The sequence below is a fragment of the Clinocottus analis genome, unplaced genomic scaffold (genome assembly GCF_023055335.1).
Source record: "Clinocottus analis isolate CAN_PGR_092001 unplaced genomic scaffold, fCliAna1.0.p SCAF_23, whole genome shotgun sequence".
Classification (NCBI taxonomy): domain Eukaryota; kingdom Metazoa; phylum Chordata; class Actinopteri; order Perciformes; family Cottidae; genus Clinocottus; species Clinocottus analis.
In genome coordinates this window covers 7,221,513-7,246,105 of record NW_027175965.1, presented here as the reverse complement: position 1 = coordinate 7,246,105, position 24,593 = coordinate 7,221,513, and the positions used below count along the sequence as shown (strand labels likewise).

At 42.5% G+C, this 24,593-nt stretch overlaps 1 protein-coding gene and 2 non-coding genes across 3 annotated transcripts in view; 2 read left to right on the top strand and 1 right to left on the bottom strand.

Annotated features, from left to right (window-relative positions):
- Positions 1-24,593, bottom strand: part of hmcn1 (hemicentin 1) — a 72,102-nt gene that overhangs the window by 30,721 nt on the left and 16,788 nt on the right. The window contains exons 3-32 of the mRNA XM_068589770.1: positions 23,988-24,146; positions 23,776-23,898; positions 21,998-22,169; positions 21,442-21,548; positions 17,507-17,627; positions 17,111-17,374; positions 16,878-17,022; positions 15,901-16,022; positions 13,546-13,815; positions 10,849-10,990; positions 10,596-10,723; positions 10,224-10,337; positions 9,867-10,025; positions 9,013-9,204; positions 8,836-8,931; positions 7,715-7,842; positions 7,483-7,627; positions 6,927-7,039; positions 6,548-6,707; positions 5,441-5,597; positions 5,178-5,305; positions 4,811-5,062; positions 4,199-4,294; positions 3,854-4,048; positions 3,617-3,747; positions 2,644-2,791; positions 2,304-2,430; positions 2,055-2,209; positions 1,672-1,950; positions 952-1,233 (exon numbers count right to left, since the gene is read on the bottom strand). Coding sequence (XP_068445871.1) covers positions 952-1,233; positions 1,672-1,950; positions 2,055-2,209; positions 2,304-2,430; positions 2,644-2,791; positions 3,617-3,747; positions 3,854-4,048; positions 4,199-4,294; positions 4,811-5,062; positions 5,178-5,305; positions 5,441-5,597; positions 6,548-6,707; positions 6,927-7,039; positions 7,483-7,627; positions 7,715-7,842; positions 8,836-8,931; positions 9,013-9,204; positions 9,867-10,025; positions 10,224-10,337; positions 10,596-10,723; positions 10,849-10,990; positions 13,546-13,815; positions 15,901-16,022; positions 16,878-17,022; positions 17,111-17,374; positions 17,507-17,627; positions 21,442-21,548; positions 21,998-22,169; positions 23,776-23,898; positions 23,988-24,146 — 4,810 coding nt within the window. The remainder of the gene's footprint in view (positions 1-951; positions 1,234-1,671; positions 1,951-2,054; positions 2,210-2,303; positions 2,431-2,643; positions 2,792-3,616; positions 3,748-3,853; positions 4,049-4,198; positions 4,295-4,810; positions 5,063-5,177; positions 5,306-5,440; positions 5,598-6,547; positions 6,708-6,926; positions 7,040-7,482; positions 7,628-7,714; positions 7,843-8,835; positions 8,932-9,012; positions 9,205-9,866; positions 10,026-10,223; positions 10,338-10,595; positions 10,724-10,848; positions 10,991-13,545; positions 13,816-15,900; positions 16,023-16,877; positions 17,023-17,110; positions 17,375-17,506; positions 17,628-21,441; positions 21,549-21,997; positions 22,170-23,775; positions 23,899-23,987; positions 24,147-24,593) is intronic.
- On the top strand, positions 17-98 carry trnas-aga (transfer RNA serine (anticodon AGA)). Its single transcript has one exon. It is a non-coding gene; the product is annotated as a tRNA-Ser (tRNA).
- Positions 603-684, top strand: trnas-aga (transfer RNA serine (anticodon AGA)). The gene has a single exon. It is a non-coding gene; the product is annotated as a tRNA-Ser (tRNA).

Here is a 24,593-nt window from a genome sequence, read left to right as displayed (position 1 = left end):
TATGTGTACAGCATGAGTTGTCGTGGCCGAGTGGTTAAGGCGATGGACTAGAAATCCATTGGGGTTTCCCCGCGCAGGTTCGAATCCTGCCGACAACGAGTTAACAGTTTTCATTTGAATGTTAAAAAACAAGTCAGTCAGGACAGACTGTTGTCACTGAAGGAATTGGGTTTGTTTCAAATGAATAAATACTGAGGTGGAGACACTTGTATCTTAAATTCCTGTCTGTGAAGTTAATGAAATACTGTTAATACTGTATACTATGCAGTAATAAATGTTTGTGACGCCGTAAAGTAATATTTCAATGCATGTGACACTGGATCACTACAATGTAAACCGGTGTAAAATGTATATAATCTTATATTTGACACTCAAAAACAATGTTGAAATGAATTAAAAGCTTTATTTTATTGTATTATAATACCTTTGGAGCTAGAATGTATTCCAGTCTTTTTATGTTTGTGCTGCTGTTAGTGAGAATATCAGAAAAGAACGTGGTATGTTTTTTGTGAAGGCGTCTCATTGGTCATTCAGTCACAGTAAAATGGCAGCTGCCTGTTTCACGTGTGCAGATTTCTTAACACATTTGTACTCAAACAAGAGTTGTCGTGGCCGAGTGGTTAAGGCGATGGACTAGAAATCCATTGGGGTTTCCCCGCGCAGGTTCGAATCCTGCCGACAACGAGCCAACAGTTTTTCACTGGACCTGATTGTTGTCATTGAAGGGATTAGGTCGGTTATTAGACCTAATACTGCACATTTGTGGGTATACTATGAGTTGTCGTGGCTGAGTGGTTAAGGCGATGGACTAGAAATCCCTTGGGATTAACAAAATTGGAGTTAACAAAATGAGGTCCCATCAGGTCTTGTTAGTTCAGGTCAATCTCACAGTGACTATGATAAAAACATTGTGTGAGTATGTGTTCTCAGTTGGCTGTAGTGTTTCCATACCTAAAACTTTAACGTCGTATTTGACCTCCTTCTCTCCAGCGATGCTTGTAGCTACGCAGACGTAGCGTCCCGAGTCCGACACCATGGCCGAGAGGATTTCTATTTTACGCCCCTGCTCCAGGAGACGGACACTTTCACCGTCGCGCACAGGAACCCCGTCCTTCAGCCATGTGAGGGAGGGGGGAGGATGTCCCCCGGCCTCGCACTCCAGAAGAAGAGGCTTACTGAGGACCACTTTCCTCTCTGTCGGCCCGTCACCACCCCCTGCAATGGTGGGAGGCACTGGAGAGAGGGGCATGGAAGAGAAACAGAAAAAAACGAGTGTTAAGATCTTCACTGATATCCTATTTACATCTCACACTCAAAGCCTCCATCAGCAATTTATTCATGCATGAATTCCTCCACTTTTTATTGAAAACATTCAATTGTTTGCACACTATCCACAGCTTATTGAAATGATTCTCCACTGCTGCAAATGTATTTATTCCCTGTGAGTGACACCAAATGCTTTAAAGCTTTCATTCATACAATAATAAGTCTCAGAGCTTAGAGCGCATGAGAACGATTGCAAATGCAGACACACAATGGGAACTTGTGTTCAGAGAGTTCCTGATTTTAATGTCCAAATGCGCTGTCAATATTTAAGATGTTTTTTTTTTAAGGCTTTGAGCTGAAATACAGCAGCACAGGAAAAAAAAAGGACGACGATCAGGTTCTTACAGTAGACGTCCAGTTCGTAGCTCTTCTCGGCACTGCCGGCCACGCTGACCACCTTGCAGGTGTACCGGCCGGCATCTGGCGCCTGCACCCGAGGGATCTTCAGGTAGTGGCCTCGCTCGACGTACTGAAGTTGCCGCTGGGACAGGATGGCGTCGCCGTTTCGGTACCAGGTGATGGTGGGGAGCGGCACGCCGCGAGCCTCACACTCCAGTGTTACCAAAGTGTCCAGCAGGGCTGTGACCTGGGAGGTTGTGTTACCACCTTTGATGGAGGGGGGCACTGGGGAACAATGGCACAAAAATGAGGAATTAGACCATTGTAATTCACATGTTATCGCATAAAAAGTAGGCTTTGCAAGGAGAGCTGTCAACATCCACACTCACCAAAGACACTGAGGTTGAAATCCTTGGACTGTTTGCCGGCTACATTCACGGCGCTACACTGGTAGCGGGCCTTGTCCCCGAGTCGAGCGCTCGCTATCTTCAAAACCTGACCCCTGTTTGAGACCTCCAGGTTGGGATCACCAAGAAACACCAGCCTAGAAACATTAGTTTAACCCAGTTTATTCAATTTGTTTGATCATTCTTACGATAATAGAGACGACAAGTACACTCATATTAGGAAACACTTACTTCCTATCCTTGTACCACTGGATTGAGGGGAAAGGCAATCCTTGCACTTTGCATTCCAGACTGATCTCCTGTTTGACAATGGCTATAACATCTTGAGGAGAGCCTGACCCTGCAATGGTTGGTGGGACTGGGGCAGAGAGTGAGAGTATTATTGTACATTAGCTGACGCATCAAGAAACAGATGTAAAAATAGAAGAAACGTATAAGAATAATAGACTGCTTGTATGTATTAAAAGGGTTTTCCATTAATGTGGGATAGCAATTTCAAGTTCTGCATGTCCATATGTCTGCACCCAACTCTTGTTAGTTTCCGTAGCCGCTGCTCGCTGCCCTCACTCACCCAGTACGTCCAGGAAGAAGTCCTTTTCTGTGCTGCCGGCGATGTTGATCGCTTTACAGCTGTAACTTCCTGCGTCGGTTGTGGCAGCCTTCAGCAGTCTCAGGGTTTTTCCCATGTCAGAAATCTGGATGCTGTTGCTAGCAACTACCTATCGATCAAAGCAAAAACAAGAGCCTAATTTAGAATTCAAGAAGTATATATATATATATATATATATATATATATATATATATATATATATATATATATATATATATATATATTGTTTTTAAAGCTGCAGCGTAGAATTCAGGCAGAATAAAAGAGAGCGCCAACAATCAATTCACCTTGATTATAAAACATGAAACCATGAGCCGAAAACATTTAGCGCATCCTCTGTTAGAGTGCTCATAACAAAAGAGATTGAAGTAAGAGAACAGATTTTTCCATCTGTTCCTTGCAGGAATAATTTGTAAGGCAGCCATGGGAACGAAAAGCCGCCAGCTCACTGGGATGTTACAGCAAAGTCTGCGCTGACTCTCTGTTCTCACATCAATTCATCATAATTACTCTGCCATTGCAGCTGTGAGCGCGCTGCCTCCATGGCTGCTCTTTGTTACAAACACACAGGATCCGCTGTGGTTACAGTGTACCCTGTGATCAGAGCTCATTAAGTCTTCATGGGCACTTAATAAATGAAAGGAGAGGTCATTATGATTTATGAGTAATTCATGCTTGTAAAGGTTGTAATCCAATCCATCCAAAATTTAAGTATAGGTTATGGAAATTACAAGGCAGCGTGTGACCTAATCTCTCAGACTCATTAACTCTCTAATGTTAATCATGATGGGAAAGATAGTGATAGTGTGTGTATTCGTCTTTAAAAGGAGTAACATTCAGACAAAACATTTTCTGTTATAAACGTGAGTGAAGACTGTCAACATTTGTTGTATGAAATGTATGTTAACACCATATTTTATGGGACTTCACCTACCGGAGTCCCGTCCTTGTACCAGGTGACGACAGGGGTCGGACTTCCTATGACATCACACACCAAGCTGGTGGAGTGGCTCAGGACCAGTGACACATTGCCAGATGTTTCCTCGTCACGGAAAACTGGGGGCACTGTGAAGGTGTCAAATAGTTTGTGTTACAGTCGAATGCATGAGAAATACAAGATAAAAGATCCTGTTTCAGTGAGGTGTCACAGGTCAGAGAGCAGATGAATCACCATTGACTTTGAGCTGGTACTTCCTCTCAGTGGATCCAGCATCATTGACCGCAGCACAGACGTACTCTCCGTTGTCCAGTGGGGACACAGAGGCCAGAATCAGCAGAGTGCCGTCCTCCAGGATGGACACGCCGGGCTCAGTGCCCCTCAGTTCTTGGCCATTACGCGACCACCGAATCACTGGCTTGGGTAGACCTGAAATGGTGACGAAGTTAGTGAAAGGATGTCGGACATCGCCCTGATTATAGTGCCTACTTTTATGAGAATGTGTATCGTACAAAAAAATGAGTAATGGTCATCTTATTGCTCATAATATCAGAGGGGTGGTTGCACTTTCTCCTTTACCTTTGGCAGGGCAGGGGAATGCGATACGCTGGTTTGCAACTCTCTCCTGCAGCGGACTGTTGAAGGGCGGCTCCAACGCATCAACCACAGGGGGCACTGAAGACACACATGATTACTGATGAATACGCTCTACAAAATACATGAACAATAGGTTTATTATTATTATTATTATTATAGCAGTTTTTTTTTTTTTTACTGTTTAATTTTTTTCTCAAATTTTTAATCTGTTTATTATGGAAGCCCATTTCCATCACACACACACAATTTTTTTTTTTTTTGGTCCTTTTTTTTCTTCTTTTTTTTGGGTCCTATTTTTTTTTTTTTTTTTTTGTGTGTGGCGGAAATGGGTTTCAATGGAGTTTTATACTATTCTACTGTTTATTTATATTACTTGTTTCTCTCATCTTATTACTTATTACTTGTGAGCAGTGCTACTGTGATCCTGTAATTTCCCCACTGAGGATAAAGGATTATCTTATCTTATCTCTTATGTGTGCAATGTTTTGTGTTGAACATTTTTGTCATTTTGGTTTAATCCAACCGTAACAGACTCGTACAACTCTAAACACATTTCAACACTCATATAAATTTGAGACCAAGACATGAACTGACCTTGCACAAGAAGCCGCACTTGAGCCTCGGCCCTCCCTGCAGTGCTGCTGGCGGTACAGGTGTAGGTTCCTTCATCCGCGAGCCCCACTTGTATTAGTGCCAGGCTGCCATCAGATGATACCGGGTAGCTCTTTGCACCCTTTGTCCAGGTGAGGGTGGGCTCTGGGACCCCTCTCACCACACAGGGTAGCGCCACAGGGTTACCCACCTGAACCTTCATGACCTTGGGTCCCGCCTGGATGCTGGGGGGCACTACAGGAGAGGTGACAGGGGAAATAAGCACAGCAAAAGTGATATTGCTGCTCAGGAACACTTGATAATATCATGGTTCAATATGTTTTTGTGTGTTTATGATCTTTGAACTTACCCAAAACACTTAGCTCAATGGATTGTGTTAAGTTGCCAGCAATATTCAAGGCGAGACACACATAAAGTCCACTGTCTGACGTTCTGGTCCCCAAGATTTTCATAGAGCCAGAGGGAAGCTGTGTGTGCCTGGAAGGAACACATTCAGACAAGCAGCAATATAATACACTGTGGAGTGAAAGTCTGAGTGGAAAGTACAAAACAAGCGAAACATGGCAAAAACCTAAAGCTCAGCAGGAGCAAAGGGTTTTCTAGGGGTTTTACCTCGGAGAGAAAGGGGAGATGAGCTGCCTCTCCTTGGCCCAGCTTATAGTGGGAGGTGGGACACTGTGCACCTCACATGGCAAAATGGCGTCCACGCCCTCGATCACGGACATTTTCATCGGCTCGGCTGAGCCGCTAACATTTGGCCGAGGACGGACTGGACGAACATGGACAGGAAGAGTGACGAATAAAGATACAAACAAAGAATAAATATGAGAAAAAATGATTTTGATAAGAAATTGCCTGTTGTTGTAATGAGTGTTTAGAGCCGCAATCTGTAAAGGTACTCGTCATTTAATGATGAGAGAGTTAGGGGTTTTCAAGCAAAAGTAATTGTTGGTAAAAGTGGTTGATAAATTGGCTATAGATAAATACCATCCTGCATCTATAGCTGCTGCCACATATCTGTCTCCCTGTTTTCTATAAAACTACCTACAACTCCTCTACACAACACAACATGAGAGCAAGTTGAGCGTTTAGAAGAATGTGGAGACAATTACCTGCCAAGCACTTGGAGGTCTGCCTATTTTCACGCTACATTTGCTATTGTGAGTCTGTGAGTAACAGCATATTGTAGGATTTAGAAATATTTAACTGCAGAAATCTGGCCTTAAGATGGGCTTTTTGAATCAATAACAGTCATTAAGGACACTGGATCTGCACATGAACAGGCTAAACTACAATTAAGTTAAAACCAGGAAGCTCAAATAATGGATAATAGATCCTGTTTTATAGTAATACAACATCCAACACAGTGACGTGACTTGTAAAGTGCATTGCCACCTGGTAGAGGGTGCTAGACTTCTTGGTAATGATCACAGTAATTATACTAATCAATAAGATAAGATAAGATAATCCTTTATTAGTCCTACAGTGGAGAAATTGCAGGATTACAGCAGCGGTGAGTGCACATAAGAGACACATCGATGAAAATCAAGCAATATATATAATGTGTATGACAGTAATAAACACATTAAAGAAGAAAAATAATCTGCCATATTATAAATACAGATGGAATAAAAAGTAGACATTAGTTATACAGTTTAGTTATGCATAGCTTCTTTCTCTTTGTGCTTTATCCGGCCTTTAGGTGGTGATGAGCTTTACCGTAGACAGTGAGCTGCACCTTCCTGGAGGCGTAGCCGGCAGCGTTGGTCGCTGTGCAGATGAACTCTCCAGTCTCGTTTCCAGAAGGGGTGTTGATGAGGAGCTTGCCGTCAGAATCCAGGGAGAAGGCTGGACCACCCAAGTACATCAGCTCCCCACCCTACAAACCAAATCACAACAGGAAAGGGCGTCGGTTTCATGAATGAACTCCGCTTTATTAACATTTGTCATGTCCAACAACTGTGAATAGATTTCTATATGTATATTATGAGAAAGTTAAGCTCTTCAGTTGCAGAAAAATGGCACACAACTGGGAGAACTGGCCCTGACTTGACATGTTTCATACTAAGGCACGAAGACAGGTGAGGCCAGTTCATACCTTGGTCCAGGTAATGTATGGGGCGGGTACTCCAGTGGCACGGCAGGGTAGACTGATGGGTATGCCCTCAATTGTGCTGAACACCTGAGGGCCATACTGGATGGTAGGAATCACTAGAAACATGAAAAAAAGTACACATTTTTTTGTGCATACTGTTATTCTATTCTACTATATTCATTAAGTATTTGTAAAATCTGCTTGAAAAGCTGAATTCCCTGCTATGCATCTGTGTGTTTATGCTTATAAGTAATGAGACACACAAACTAAAATAATTAACTAAATATATGGTAATTAAACAACTGATTAGATGTTTCCAGACATATTTTTAAATGTTATAAAATAAAAAAATAAAAAGTAAAATATGACATACGGAAATATCATAACGCCTCAATTCTTATTGCACATGCATTTGTGTCCATGTGATTGTTGAACACATACAGTGCGTCCTGCTAATGCTTAAAAAACTCCACAATGTACCTTTAACTCCTGTGTTTTCCCAAATGTTTAAGTATACGCACGTCAAACTGTAGTTTGTATTTAACTTTTTGGAACCCACCATAGACGTTGACCGTGGTGGTGTGGTTGGTGGCCCCGATGGCGTTTTCAGCCAAACAGGTGTAGTCCCCTGCATCGTCCAGCCGGACCCGCTCAATATGCAGACTGCCGTCCCTCCTCACTGTCACATACTGGTCTGAGGCCACCTGAGGGATTTGTAGGTTGAAGATGTTCAAATGCAATCATGGCAATTCAAAATAAAGACTGTAAAAAAAAAAACACTTTATCCTCACCAAGCCGTAGTTGTGCAGCCACTGCCTCTCGGGCAGCGGATTCCCAGCCAATAGCACACAGGGCAAAGTCACCTGCTGGTCCTCAACCACACTGAGCACAGCCGGACTCATCCCGATGACAGGCGAGACTGCCGATACCATGCAAACACAAAATGATATGCTAACGATCACAGGCCTTTAACTAGTGAAACTCAAAGGAAGCACATGTGTAAGTGTTTGTGTGTGTAATATATAATGAATAGGGAGTGCTTGGTTGCTATGAACACAATAACAATACGGCATATACAGTATACATTTTCCACAGCTGGTAAAAGTATCAACACGTGTGTTCACACAGACAAGGCTGATGTCATCTGTGTAGGCTGTGAAAGACAACAGGGTGTTGTCATAGGGGAGTTTGACGACCGCCCTGAATGAGCTGTGAACACAACCTCACACACACACACACTCACATGCATGCCATCTTTATTGCTCCCTACTTCCACCATTGTCCAAAGAAGGTACTTTACATGTGCTCCTGCATTGGTGATGTGTTGCGTGTGTGTGTGTACGTCACGAGGCAACGTTGTCAGTAGGGAAATGGGGCAGTGGGGCAGAAATATACGTCATCTGTACGTGACGCTGTGGCTTCTAACCTTTGGCCCACATATAAGAGCTCAGTGTGTTTCCACTGTAAAGAAAATGGTGAAATAGAAACAGTGGTTAACAAGGCCCATGTGTTCAAACACACCCACTGAAATGTGCTAATGAACTCACACTCACGTGTTAGGACTGAAACAGAGACACACACACAAACACATACACACATTCACGAGGACATACAGCACATTGGTACTCAATGGTTGTTTGAGGTTTTCGAAAATGGATCTTTGAATAAAATGCATGATCAGCTAAAAGTAATGTGAGCACGTGTGAGTCTAAGCATTTCAAGACAGACAGGCCGATCTAAACTTTCAGCAAACCCATATTAAATTGCACTGGGTGATTTGTAGATAATTAATTAATTAATAACAAATCAATGAGAGCCAGATTGGAAATAAAAAAAAGCCTGCTGTATTTCTGTGAATACTCGCTTTGATTTGAACTAAACAGACAGTCCGAGAGGCAAGACTTGCACGTACCCAGTCCAGTCACAGTGACTCTTGCCTGGGCCTGGATCCTGCCAAAGTGATTGTGAGCCTCACAGACATACACCGCTTCATCTTCCACCCACAGGTCTGAGAGAAAAAGGGATATTAATGTCGGCGTAATGGGAGAAAATTTCACGTGTAATGTGTTTGCCCCACTAAAATACTCACGAGTGATATGCAGCGCTCCCCTGCTCTGTGTAACAGCGCCATATGCGCGGGGCCTGTTGAATATGGGACGTTCATCCTTTCTCTTCCAGGTGACCTGTGGTTCGGGGTGACCTTGGACGAGGCACAGCAAGGTCACATTGGAGCCGATGTCAGCCGCCACATCGGACGGCTGTCGGGTGAACTTGGGGGCGGCTGGAAGGATTGAGGTTGAAAAGGTTAAAGAGTTTTGGGGATACCCGTCCATCTGTATTGCATTGTAAAGACTTTGAATATGAACACTAAATTAGTAATTATAAAACAAATAATCGCATAAATAGAACATGTAAAATATATATATATTGTATTTCATAGTATTGTTTCTTATGACTTAATCGTTATTTCATTTTGGAGATGTACTTTTTAAAAATGCTCGGAATAAAATATCTATTAAGAAAATGATTGACACAATTTAAACTATGTCTTCAATGATATTACAAATTCTTGGTTCCTTTATATATTTCACACATTTATTTGTGTATTTTTGTGCACGCACAAAAGTGTAGCTGGCACATGGTTATTGACACACTCCTGTGTTACCTTGTTTATCTCTAAACCAGACACGCTGTGTCCGTGGCTGAGCAAAGGCATCGTTCATTACCTGCACCAAAGCCGCCTTTGTATCATCATAAACAAACATCGCACACGAATGTTCAACACCCAACTCATTGACTGTTCAAGGTTTAAGGGTCTAGGAAACAACCAACTGAACAAGAAATGACCCCATCACTTCCAAACTCTGCAGTCTGTATCTTCTTATTCTGGGTTAATTAAACCGATTCATGCTTTTTAAAAACTAAACCTGGTGCCGCTCCCACCTCCTACATCCAGAGAGATCTTTCCTGACGAGGTGCCAGCAGCATTCACAGCGACGCAAGTGTATTCTCCAGCATCAACGTCCTCGGTCTCCTTGATTGTCAGTAAACCTCCTAACGCGTCCACGTCCAACAGGGATGATGAATGCAGCCGGATATCACCTGGTAATCAGAGCAAACAGCGGCGTGGGGTCAGCTTGACTCTGATTTGGATCGTGTGATCAACTAGAGGGGAAAAATGTAATTATTGAAAAGTCTTAGCTCCACGCTGAGCTTTTAATCTATTTTTGTTTTGTTTTGGAATACACAAATGTCCAAATACTGTTTTTGTTTTGATGTTTTCCTTCTTCTTCGTGTTACCTTTGTACCACCAGACCTCAGGCTGTGGGATCCCAGACGCACTGCAGGCCATCACTGTGGTTTCTCCAATGCCGATGAGGATATCACCCAGAGCCACGGTCACCACAGGAGACTCTAGGGAAGGAGAGTTGTAGAGCGGACGGAGCATCAGTATGATGGAGGGAGAGCAAATCGAAAATTCAGATGTGCATTTTGAAGTTAATGTCTGTTGTATTCAATTCCATGTGACTGCATGAGCTTTGTGTCATGCCGTGCATGTGTGTATGTAACCTGTCTCTCACTAAATATCAGCTTGGCTCCAGCTCCCCGTGACCATATAAAGGATAAACGGGTGTAGCTAATGGGTGGATGCGTGTGCTCCGTGGCACTCACCAATGTACGTGAGGATGGAGGTCACCGTGTCTGTTCCAGCCCTGTTGCTGGCCAGACAGCCATACACTCCTCCATCCTTTCTCTCCATGTTTCTTATAACTAGTGTGCCATCAGAAGTCATCCTGTGTCTGAAAAAAAAGCAAAAATACACAATTTGGTACACATTTTTTTTGACATGATGTTATGAAACACACATGCAATTCAAACGCATTAAAGTCCTCAAATCTATTCACGAGAAGGGAGATGAAGTCACCTGCTGGACGCCGTGATGAACATGTCATTGTGGGTCCAGACCAGACGGGGTGGAGGGTAGCCGCTGGCCGAGCAGCTGATCCTCATTTCCTCTCCCGCTGTAAAGGTTTGATTCCGGGGCATTACTGAAACTCTGGGCATCTCTAAAGGAAAAGATAACAAAAAAGAAAATAAGAGAGGTACAAAGATGAAAATGTACCGGATCAAACTGGCTTTGTATACTGTCATGATTGCACTGGCTAAATGTAATCAATTAGTCAATAATGTATCGATACTTAATCTTTGAAACAGTCACAATAAAGTAAAAACCAAAGATATTGCTTCAATTTCTTTACAGTTGATTTGGAGGAACCCTGAATGAAATCATAACACGTAAAAGAGCGTAAACTGTTATTGTCCCTGCAGCAGGAGGAGTGATGGCTGTTAGTACAACTAATGATGTTTTACAGCATATCTTCCCCCCTGACTTCTTATCTATTGCTGGAACGAGGCGGAATATTAAAGCTAGACCCAGAGAAGCTGGGGAATCGTAAAATATTCCTCAATGGATTGATGATGTGTGCTGTAATGTTTCCTCTGTTCTCTTCCCACTGCCGAAGACGTCTCCGGTCTCTGACCTTTCCAATCGGTAGAAAAAACACTGGAGAAACAGAGCGCTTCCAGAACTAGAAATCTAACATTATAACATAATGTATTGTGTTATATTGTTATCACAAAATGAAATGCAGCAACCTGCTGCCACCGTATTCTTCATCTCGGCGCCTCAGGCTGCACGGCGCTGATTGTACGACTCGGACTCGGACGAGGTCAAAAGTAACGGCGTCACAACAACTGTATTTGCAGCCAAACGGCCTCTCTTCTCAACAGCTTCCAGCTAGTGAGGTCACCCTTCCCCGAGGGAGGGCGGGGATACCTCGAAATTCAGGAACAAGGAGGTTCCTGAGAAGGAAGACGCATTGTTTTCCCTTGACTCAGCAGCGGCCTGTCTTTAGCACTCTGTTCATTCCCTGCTGCATTTTTCTCTTCTTTCCGGACTCTCATCTACATTCACTCCCTCTTCAATGCATCCAAACTTCACCTGATATTTCCAGACTATCAGCAGTGTGCATCCACAAGAATGTTTTCAGGTTGTTTTCCTCAAGATTTCCATCCACACGAAAGCAGAAAGAAATCCCTCATCCTCGTCCTGTTGGCATGTGTCCCTACAGAAGAAGTTCCACTGTGTTCGGTCCAAGTGTTGTAAGATGTCAGCAGACTTTACGCACTTCAAAGTGAGACTAATAACTAGGATGGGTCTGACCAGGGGGTAATTAGGAAACCCTAAGGGCTTGCTGACAGATGTTTGAGAGAGAAAAAGAGATGGGGACAAGAAAATAATCTTGACGAGGAAGAAAGAAATTAGTTTTGTGAAAAGAATAACAAAAAACTTAGTGACACGATGATGAAAAAATATAGAAAAATATCCAGTTCAGTAGATATAGATAAGGCTGGCAGAATCAATAACTTCTTTTAAATCACTTTTTAAAAAACATTTTTATGGAATTGCTTTTAAGTGATGTCGTCCTTTTATGTTTTTATTTGTATGATCAATGATGCAGTTCTTTTATTCCCGTGCTTTTGTTTGTATATTTTATATATTTATTTGTTTCCTACTGTTCTTTTTGGCTATTTGTTTGGTTGTGTTTCATTTTATGGGATGGTCTTTTTTTGTTTGCCGCCATTTGGGTCGTGTTTATGCTTTGTACATAAATAAAGTTATTATTATCACTTCTCACAGTGATAGAAGCCAAATGACAGCGCTCTGCTTCAACACTGCGTGCAGCACTGGTCTTAAAACTGCAATTTTTCAATCTCCTAGTCTCCTACAATCACAGGGAACTTCTCAATTACCCAAGAAACACGGGTAGAAAAAAAAAATCTGCATATTGTGAAGTGAAATAATTTCTTTATTGCTCTATAAGAGAAATAATAATAACACCTGCGAGCACAGATAGAAGGAGGGATTCAGGCGACAGTAAGCAGCAGATTCTCCGTACTAACTTCTTCGATGGATGTACAACAAAGTAAATACAGGATGCCCATCTGGACTGGATGATGTAAAGCAAAGCTTCTTCGCTGCTCTCACTTACTTTCCTTCGACCCTCTGTACCTTCTGGATTATTGTCAATGGGTTCTGGCTGAAATCCTCTGCTCACGGCAGGTTTTAGTTGCTTTATTACGTCGACATTTCCTGGCCAAGCTCGGGGCCGATGCTCTGTGGTTCTGGCCCGAACAGTCAGAGATCCTCTGCACAACAAAGTGCTCCTGATTCAGTGTTAGGGAAGTGTTAGAAACAGGACTGTGAGAGCTGTCTGGAGATGGAAAACCCGAACTTAACCACTGCTTGAGAGTCAGGCATAAATAATATTCACGCATCCCATAAAGCATTCGGGTGAATTATAGGAAGAAGAAGGCCGGAGGCACTCGGGACACAATGGTACATTTGGGGAGGGGGATGTGTCTGCCAAGAGTTCGGTTCCCCCCAGGGTGTAAATCACGAATAAGAAAAGTCTCACAAGACCATGTAAGCACACACACACACACACACACACACACACCAGCAACAGCACTACAGTTCAGCTGGTCTATTAAACCCAGCTGTTGGAGGATGTATTTGTCACCTCTCACAGGATCACAGACGTAAACACACACTCCTCACCTTGCACAGTGAGGTAGATTCTCTCGGCCCGCGCGCCTCCTTCGTTGACAGCGACGCATTCATACCAGCCGGCGTGATCGGGGGTCACGGCGGACAGCTGCAGCGAGAGGTCGGTGGAGACGAGCGCCCGCGGGTCCAGACGGGCGTCCTGGCCTCCCCTCAGCCAGGTGAGGTTGAAGCCCACCGTGCTGACCACGTGGCAGGTGAGGACGGCACGCGAGCCGGGAGACGCGGTGACGTTGCCCTCGGTCGTGATGGCTGGAGGCGGCTCTGGAGACGGAGGCAACAACGATGATGACGGCAACTTTACGTGATGAAAAAACACTGTCACTTACATTTGAGATTTGTAGTAGAGTAATTTGTAGAGTAATTTTGCAGACAAAAAAAAACATTTTTGGTCAACTAACATTTAGTAAAAACTTGAGAAGGAACACAGATTTTTGGATCTAATGAAAGAAGCTTTTCAGTTGCATTATGGGAAATGCAGGATTGAGTATTTTTGGGGCCGATACTGCATCTCCTGCTTTGATCTTGACTCTTCTGTATTCAATCTGTCGACCAACTGTATGGCGTTTCCATATTAAATTGCTAAAGTACCTCTTTAGTAGACTTTTTACACAGTTGCACGAAAGCAGCCTTTTTCCAGGAGGAACCTTCATCATCTTCATAATCAATTTAAATAATCCTTATGTCATCACCAAATGCAGAAAATGTATGTTATTCTAATTCTCATACGATGCATTGTCTAAAGTTCATCGTGTGCTTGGTTGAAGCATTTCCAGGGGAAGGATTTCATGTAGATTATGTGAGATGTGTGCAACAGAAATGCAATTTTTGAAACATCTATTAGAATGATGTTCATAATCAGTCCTTTCCATGAAAGGAGAGAGAAAGAGAAGACGAGGCGTGTAGAGGTAGAGGCACGTTGGCACTGATACAGGGAGGATGCTGGAGATTTTATAGCACAGGTCTTTGGGATTAGGATGACATAACTTTGGCAACTGAGTGGCGACTCATGTGTGTTTTTCTGTGTGTTCAAGTGTTACGTGTGGAGGTTTGTAATACTGTTCAGAATATCACTGACAGAGGCTGCAGTTGTGGCTGAGAAGGATTAACTTCACCCACTTTTAGAAAAGTCATAAGATGGACAAACTAAGCTCCCTCTCCACCTTTGGACGGCGAACATAGTGGTCGTTGAAATAATGACTTACATTTGGACATTACACAGATCCCTGTCTGGCTCCCTCTCTCCTTCTTCAGTTTCCCAAAGCGTCTTTCGACTTCCACTCACCCTCTTTTTCTCTGCACTTCACCTTCTTCCTCTCTGCTTGGCGTCCATCATGTTGATGGCGCTCCAGTGAATTTGAGAAAGCAGGACGTTTTTTTTGGAAAGCAACATTTTGGACAAAGAGACCGACAGCACCGGGACTCATGTGGTGTCAGCCGGGTCTCTAAATGGAAAGAGCTCAGTTGGAGGAGAGAAGGAAAAAAAACGCGCTACCGAGGATTTTTGGAAAAGGCCAAAAATCTTTTTTGTTTTCCCCGGCGGTGAAATTAAAAGTATAAATCATTACATGATCCCACTGTGCTTAAAACTTTGACATCATGATGATCACAAACTTAACCCTGCATGTAATTTATTACATGGATTATGAATTTCTCTGTGAGATTGTAAATTGTTATGCATTTATCATTGTGCTGCTGTTGCATTGAGTTAAGTGTATAAGAGTGTAGACAGTTACCTGAAGCCCTTGAAATCCACCTCACTGCCGCTTTGATATCAAAATGTAAGCGTGTGTGTGTGTGTGTGTGTGTGTGAGGATGTGTGGAAACCTATCGAGCATGACATAAACTTCTTGCTGCATCATTTATCTCAAAGTATTTCGTGACTTTAGGCAGCAAGTTGATTTCTTAACATGAATCCGTACATTAAAGTCATGTAAAACATTATATCCACAACTATTATTTCATTTTTTTTTTGTATTACTGAAAAAAAAAGAAAAAAAATCTTTGGGGAAAAATGATAAATGCTTGTTTTTTGGTCTCAGGCGGCTGGAGGGGTGTGTCTGTGTGTGATGCTGTAGTGAATATGTCATGAGCAGACAGCGTGTTGTTAATGGTATTGAAGAGGAAGGAACAATATTGATATCGGTGTTCCATTGAAGTCATGCAAAATTTAATTCAATTGATTTCAAATTTGCTCAATACCCTTTTGCTTCAGTTAATGTGTTTTAATAATATGGTTACCAGTTGTCATAGTTGTGCTGACACAGCGTTTCCATTCTCTGAGGACTGCACTGTGTCTGCTTGTCATCAAATATGTTGAACAAGTTGAGTCTGGGTGTGTGTGCTCACCTGATACATCCAGGAAGGTGCGAGCTCTTCCCGTCCCGGCACTACTGATAGCAATGCACTCGTAGTAGTCCTCGTCCTTCAGAGTTACCTGGGCTATCACCCACGACGCATTGTCGGACTCACTAGAATCAAAAGGAAGAACGTTCAATATCTCCATCTTCACTATTCCTTGAGAATGACGGTGAAATCATTTATTGTGCGACCGACTCATCCCTCCATCGGGTGGAAATCCAATCAGATTTAGTCACACAGGTGACGAAGTAAAGCTGGAAGCACAGTATGGAAGTTTGAACCTTCAACCAAGTGGGAAGGTGGGAAGGAAGCGCAGTTTGGATCCATTCTGTTTGTCATTCGGCATTCTGGGAAGTAATCTCTCAACCTCTCTCTCAATAGATTTGCATGACGTGTGGAACTATCGGCCGTTGGCCAACGTGTTATGGTTTCTCGGCATGTAACGACAGAACAGACTCATATCATCATCCACTAACTCTGAGCTGAGAGAAGAGGGGCCGAATCCTTCGTCATTGTCCCAATCCAACACCACAGTGCATCTGTGGAGCTAATTTACAGCTTCAACGTTACTGCATAGCTTTCCAAAACCTGCTCAGGTAGTGAGGTAGCCTCCTGAACAAATACAGCTCTGACATAAACACATGTTGCAAAAATTATCTTCTGAAATGCTTCAAAGGTGGCTAAGACTTTAACAGATGTAGTCCACGTCACAGCCGTATACATGCGTTATTCTTCTGACTTTAAACAGGTTGGAAATGGGACAATAAACAACCTCACGATGAAAGTGCATCACTTGCAACTGTCATATATTAACAGTTAATCCGTTTCGGCAGAGGGATTCACTTTACAGCATGTTTTTTTTTCAGAATAGAGGGTCTAAGGGGAGAGAGAGTGTTGTAAGTTTCACATTCTGCAAACCGCCTTGTAGCACATTTTGAACACATTCATAACATAAACGCGCTCGCCTGAAGAGCTGGTCCACCCCGAGTCGTCTTCCATCCCGACTGAAGCGCAGCGTGAAGGGGATCAGGCTCTCTACCTGGCAGTGGACTGCCCCTCTCTGCAGGTAATAACCATGACTCGTGGCCGGCATCAGCACCTTCGGGGCATCTAAAAGACGGACGGAGGCCAAACAAATGATGAATCTCTCATTTCTATAAGCAATTCCACACGTCTAAACATGCGTGACGTCGCTCACCAGGTATAACACGCGAGAAGGAGACACTGGAGACTCTCTGGAACGGGAAGCCGTCCCGGTCGTACCCCGTCACTCGCAGGAAGAAGGCCTCGTCGGGTGGAACGAACTCGGTGATGTTCCAGAGGCCGAAGGGCTCGCGGTTCGGGTAGTAACGGATGGGCAAGGTTTTGATCACTTCGCCCTTGATGGACAGGAGCTCTATCCTGTCGGCCCGAGCAGGAGGGGACAGTCCAGTGGTGTTCAGAAGGATGTGCGTGGGAATACCTGGAAAGACGATATGACATGCTGTACACTGTCCACCAGCTAAAAGGTATAAGTGAACACAACAGGTGAACGCAAGCAGGTGGTTTTGTTGCTTTTTCTTCTCCACAATCTGCTCAGGTTGACCTCACTCACCTTGAACTGGTCTACTGGAGGTCTTTTTGAAGTCCAGGGTGGGCTTTCTGGAAAACCCAACTCGGAAGTCGATGTTGCTGAGACCTGAGATACGGACTGAGTGTCTTCCTTCACTCGAGGTCTGTGTTAAAGAAAGAGGACATGTATATTTACAGATATATAAATCCAGAACTACTGGTTAGTACATGTGTGTTTCTGGCGTCTGATATAAGATTTGCCTTAAAACCCAATATCTATAATAAAAAAGTACTTTAAAAACTCTTTATTATTTAAAAACGACGTAGTATAAGATGGTTGGTGCGAATTGATTTGGTCAAAAACACCCGCTGATACATTTTATATAACTAAATAGTTTCATCAAAGGCAGAACGGAGTGGTCTAAATGACAGACGCAGCTCTGGGACTGTTACGTAAAAGCCTTTTGTACTTCAAGCATCCTTGCGAGTAGAGACAAGCCGCTCTCAGTAAGTCACGGCTGACTGTCGAACGCCAAACACCCGAGCCTATAAAACATCATCAATTCACAGATGACCAATTCAGTCTGACGTTCATACTTTAATCAAACAAACACAACCACTATAATCAAAGACCATGTGGTGTGGAGGTCTTTTGAAGCTCTGGAGAAATAGAGACAGAGTAATTACAATGAAATATAGGTTGTGAGTGGTGGAAACTCCTCATCTTAGGTAAAACACCTTGGCGTCGTCACAGACACTGACTCACGATGCGGAGTGAGACATGCATACCTACACTGTCATTTGCAATTGCCTAAAATGAAAGAGAATGCGTGGATTTACTGTATTTTACAATTACTGCGTTCCACTTGACATCAACTGAAATTCCCTGTGAAAGGAAAACCCCCAAACGGGGTAAAGCGCTGCACGTAGGCAGACACATACCAAGCTGGGGTTAGAACTGCTCAAACAATGAGGCAACAATAGCAGGACAAAAGGGATCCAGCACGGCCTTAAAGGCTAATGCCTGCCATCATGAAAAAACAATGCATGTTGTGGTCATCAAACCTGCTTTAATGGCTGCCATGGAATGACCACCGGGTCATTAGCTGGTTGTAAATGAGCTCCATCATCAGTGGAGCGATCCCTTAAAGGTCACACTCTTACCAAAGACAAGAAGAGTCCCTTTCATTAGAGCTTCCCATTGTCACACCCAACCGGACCATCGTCTCAAACACACACAGTTCAGTCACACGCGTAAAGCCGGGATCAGATGACTGAGTTTCACACTGAGCACCTTCTGATGTGATAGAACACAAGCAAAGATGAAACTGGGTAAGTGTGTGGTTTGATTTGCTGGTATGAATGTAACTCTCAAAGACAGGGCTTAAGGGATTTACAGTAGCTCTATTGTGTTACATTTTCACAATATGTGCGAACAATCAGAGCAATCTACAATCTAATAACGCGTGTAGACATGATTTGTAAAACAAATCTCATCAAGCAGCAGGATAGAGTTAACTTACAAATGTTGTGTGAAGTTCAAAAACATTGTTACGTCTTTGTTTTCTAGGCATTTGGTCCTTTCCCCCGGTATTCAAATGATTTCATGTTGTGTGTTCCCGCAGGACACCTGGCTGCTGTATACACACTAAAATAAGTAACATAAGAAGAGACCGCAGCAGAACAACAAAGAACAAGAGGAGGGAAGGTCACCGGCTCGCGTGCTTTAAAAATTACAGCCTTTCCAAACAACTATCATGGCAATAAAATTAAATTCAACTTAAATGTACTCATCAATGCTGAGGTCACTGCAGCACAAAGACGTCGCACCTGGGTGACTCACATATTTAAACACACACACACACACACGCACGCACACTGCCACAAAGCAGAAATAGAAGAGCTGTTCACTCCCGATGGAGATCTTTCTTTTTTTCTTTAAATGTGGCAGTGATTTCACATTAGAAACTGAGTGGCTGTCACAGCTCATATCGTTTCCTCTTCGTGATAAGCAGAAAATTACATAATTCATTGCACAGTGATTACACATATTTGCACACTGATCGCACTCAGTAACAGTTGCGGCACATAAATAAATGTAAAGTAGGCCGGTAAGGTGTGAAACTGTGGGCAAATCTGAGCCCACACTCCATCACAACATCCAATTAAAGGCAGATTAAAATGAATCAAATTCCTTTTCACGCACAATCTGCGGCCTGATTCTTACATTGGGGTGTCATGCTCTATCAGCCTTACTGAACAATGAAATCCCCTAAAAGTATTTATCCACATTTCTTTTCGATGTCCTGGGAAACATTGGCTGCAGATGACAGAGAGCCAGAAAGAGTGGTGTCGGGGGCTGAGGTTAAAAAAGGCAGGGTCCAAGTTGAGAAATGGGGAGGGAAAAAGATTTATTGGGAGTAAAGAAAGAGAGAACAGGAGACCCGCCTATTCTCCGAGGGAGATAATTAGAGGAGTAAATGCGTTGGGAGGAAGAGGAAAAGAAGATAAGCGACAGAGAGAGACGCATGATGTAAGAGGAGACGGGGAGGGAATTGAGAGGCAAACAGACGATGGTGCAGCTCGCCATGCTGTGTGTGAATACAAAGACTTCTGATATGGCGTTTAAGATGATATTAAAGGCAGCACACAGTGATGCGGGACTGTTCATCTTCGAGCATCGTTCAACCACAACGATTTGACAAGTTAACCCAATAGAAAAACAGGATGTTCAAATCCAAAACAGTCCAAAAAATCAACCAGAACCTGAAAAGAATCTGCCAGCGGTAAAGCAACACGCTGAATTTAAAGAAGAATCAAAAAGTTTCAAGATTTTGGTGACAAAAACTCATATATACATAGTATTTTACTAGACCAGTGTTCTTTTCCTTCTCCTCCACCTCTGTATAATAGATAGAATACATGGAAAAAAACTCAAAAAGCATGAACTTGAGTGTTTTTTTAGACATCTTCAGTAAGAAACGTTGAGCTCCTGCCATTTTTTCTTACATCGATGTTTATACACAGGCAGCATGAGATTAACCTGTGATTAAGTGCAGATGAAAATGCATTACTGATTGCATGTGCGTTCCCCATTAATGTTACTTTTTACAGTTTAAATGCGTGCAATTGAAACGTTGAACGTTCGCCTCCCACTTTAATGACTGCCTACTGAGAGGGGCTCCAAAAGCATGAATAGGCCTGGCAGGAATAAGAGGCACAATAAGAAAGACGTTGTGCCACAAGAATATAAAAAGAGCCGAGAAGTGCCAGAACAATTCATGGAAAATCCAATCTGTAAGGCATCCTGTTATCCTCAAAACCTGCATTTTTCTTTAAAAGGAAACTCAGGGATGACACGGTTTTCCATTGAATGTCTCGCTCTGTAAATCAAACACATAACACAGTTATGCAGAGATGAGGAAAAGTGTCCTAGAAGGAGTCCATAGAGAATACAGGGGCCCTTCAACAAATCACTCAGGTAAAAATGCTTGTCATTTTCCCCAACATCTGGCATTGACAGTGCACGCGGTCAAATGTGTGATCTTTTTTTGTTGCATTATCCATCAGCCGGATGCCAACACCTTCAACTCTGCAAAACAGGGCAAACAACAGCAAAAGTGCCCCAAAGAAACTGTGTCGACAGCAGCGTCCTTGGACATACTTAAACGTCGTCTCGGTGCTCAAATGTGTCTTTCTGATTATGTTTCTGTTCGCTCGGAGATGCTTTCACCAGACATGTGAAATTGAAAACGTATCACTGTATCTCAACATGCTGATACATCGCCGCAGTAATTCAACTTAAGAACTTTCCTCAAGGGCACAACTCCCTCCCAGGGTGTGAGCTGCGACCTGATTTCAAGGTTACATTACTGAACTATTTGCAGTAAGTCTTCTTAAAAGACAGCGCAGCTCTGGGAATTGTTAATAGAAGCCTGTCATTTTACTCACATTTCCCTGAAAGAATGAATTGTTTACCTTGATGGACCACATCCCGGGCTGTGGGTCCTTGATGTTGACAACTTTCGCAGAGTTGGGAATGTGCAGGAGCTCGGTCAGGCCGTCACTGTTCCCCACGAGCTTCCCTGGAGGCCGAACATGAACACTTTGAGTTCATTCACCTGATCTGCAGCTTTTGCCTGATACAAACACTCCTTAATGCATGGCTTCAAGTTTTAAAATATGCAACGTTAGTTGTCGACATGGTTTTCACAGCATACTGCAGGGGAATGAAACAACCAGGGCTAAATTAGTGGACCCCAAATGATTTTTGGGGTCAAAAAAGGATTTTTTTTAGATTTTGCTGGATTTTAGTGTTTTACAGTTGATATTTCTATATTACAGTATTTTTTCACTGCAGTGTGTTAAGTCTAACTAATATGTATTTCCTCATCTGGTGTTTTTTCTCAGTATAATGTGGTGGAGAGAGAAGTATTTCAAATGTCCCATAGGTGTTCAGATGGTTTGAGATTTGGCAACTGTGATGACCATAACAAATGATTTAAATATTATTTAAACGTAACACTTATCATACCATGGGGGTTTTTAATCTCGATATTCGGCGCTGGGCCGCTGAGGGCCACGGTGACTTCCTTGAGGCTGGGGTCAAAGGGCATCTGCCAAGTGTTGCTGGCCCCACCGACGTGATCAGTGGACAGCAGGTGGACCTTGGAGGACTGCACCGCCTCCTCCACCCATTTCAGAACCTAAGAAGTGTGAAGAATACAGAAATCAAACTCTACTTTCAAACCACAATGTTAAAAAAATGAAATGAACATTATTATCCCTCCGGCGTCTGAGGTCATTTTCTCAATTTCACATAATTGCTTAAATTCCCTTTTTTAAAGTCACTTGCATATGATACATACCCGTGTGTTTTACATCTACAATTGCAGAACAGCTCAGCTCTGTGTGTAATGAGGCACTATTGTCCTGAGACACACGTGTTAAGTGAAAATATGGCCCTAAAGCTGGAAAAATTGACACTCTATTTTGGAAATTCTTCATATCTCTTATAAAAACATACCTTTACTCATGTGGTCGAACTGTTTTGGTGCTAGAAATTGTTTTACCAAAAGGTCTTAGGTTCACAAAAGCACTGGGATATATGAATAAAATGGTAGACACATGGTTGAAAAATAAAAAAATAACATAAAGTCCCTTTACTCATTCTTAAATATGAATAATACCAACTAGGTCACGCATGCATTTACTTTCGCTGCACACAAGGTCATCCCCTTAACATGTGCAAAGCTTTTATCAGGAAGTTTCCCCCCTGCATCCCTCCGTGTCTCTAAGGAGAACTCAACAGCTACTGTGTAAGAACCAGACCTCGACGCCATTTAACCCATAATATGTAAACCAGGCCGTTGTGGCGTGAGAGTCAGCACAGTGAAAGTCTCAGGGTGGAGCTGCTTGCACACAAAACAAATGATTGTTTTGACTTAAATAGACTGAATTTCTTGATTTGTCATGAAGTAGTATTCATTTTTACACAAGTATTTTAAGAATAAACACAGCAAACAAACCGAAAAAAAAAGAAAATTAGGACCAAACAAAAAAATAATAATTAGAACAAAAAAAAAGAAGAAAATTAGGACCAAAATAATAAATAAATTAGATCCCCCGCATCCCAAAAAAAATGAGGACAAAAAAAAGAAGAAGTTTATTATGGATCCTATTTTATTTATTTTTTTTGGCCTAATTAAAAAAAAAGAATTGGTCCTAATTATATATATATATTTTTTTTATCCTAATTTTATTTTTATTTTTTTTGGTCCTAATTCTTTTTTTTTTTTGTTCTAATTTTTTTATTTTTTTGTTGTGCCGGAAATGGGCTTCCATAGATTTCTTAAAAAGAAAAAGAAAAAAAAAAGAGAAAGTTTTTAAGAATCTGCATCTCCCTCTGCGCCCCACCTGTAATACCTCCACGCCCCACTAGAGGGTCGCGCCCCACAGTTTGAGAACCACTGTCTTACAGTAATGAAACAACAAAGGTATTCAAAGGCAGTGAGTCAAAGGTATGCTTTGACTCACTGCCCAGTCCGTGAAGGCTGATTTACACTTCTTGGAAAGGTTGAAGCGCTCCGGCAGGCATCAATCAATGCAACGTTTCCAGCACATTTGATCTGGAGTCCAGACTTGAACACGGACACAGCAGAATACATAGAAAGGGCTGTAAAACCTTCTACCGCTATTTAATTTACACCGCTTAAGGGCAGAACACACGCCAAGCTGCAACGATGTGAACACTTTGACCGAAACACTTTCTTCTTGAGCAAAAGTGCAGTTTCCATCCCGTGTCTCTCTTACCTCATTGACCTGTTTCTTGTCTAGATGAAAGACCTGTCCGGAGCTGGTGGAGGCGATCTCCTCGTAAACCTTGTAGCCGACGTGAGTCCGATCATCGCAGTCTCCGGTCAGCACGAACACCACCTACACACACAACATTTATAAAAAAATGTGAGCTTTTTATCGCTTGAACCTGTATGTGATATACTATAAACTGCAGTAAAAGTAAAAACCTGTGACTGTTTCTGCTGAATGAGCTGCAGAACTTCATGGGTGAGCTTATAATCTTTGGAACGGGCGTCTGTGAAAACGTAAATAAAGGATCCTGGCAAGGAGATCTCCAAGGCAATTTTAATGGCGCCGATGCTCATCTCCGGACAATCCCCGCCTCCCTGAGAAAGAGAAGCATATCGTCATGAAATAGTGCGCATGTGCAGACATACGCGTGAGTTTGTGAGCCACCAACAGAGTTCTCTGATGTATTCTGTACATATAAAGTCATATACCATGTTATTAGGTATACATGTACAATGGCAATGGCAACACTACTGAACATTACAGGCATAATACAAGTAGAGTTTAAGGCAGTAAGAGGATTGTACAGATTTTGGTGCGCACAGTGTTTATTTTCATGACTTTTCATGACTTTTCCATGACTTCAAACCAAATTTCCATGACCAAATATTTGTGAAATCTTGGTGTAAACATGAAAAAAGTGATAAAATCTAGTATTTAAACTAACAATGAGAATACAGTAAACCTTAAATGACACAAATGAATGACAGACAATAGTTTGATTAACTGAATAAACATTTATATAGATGCCTGTATGTATGCCT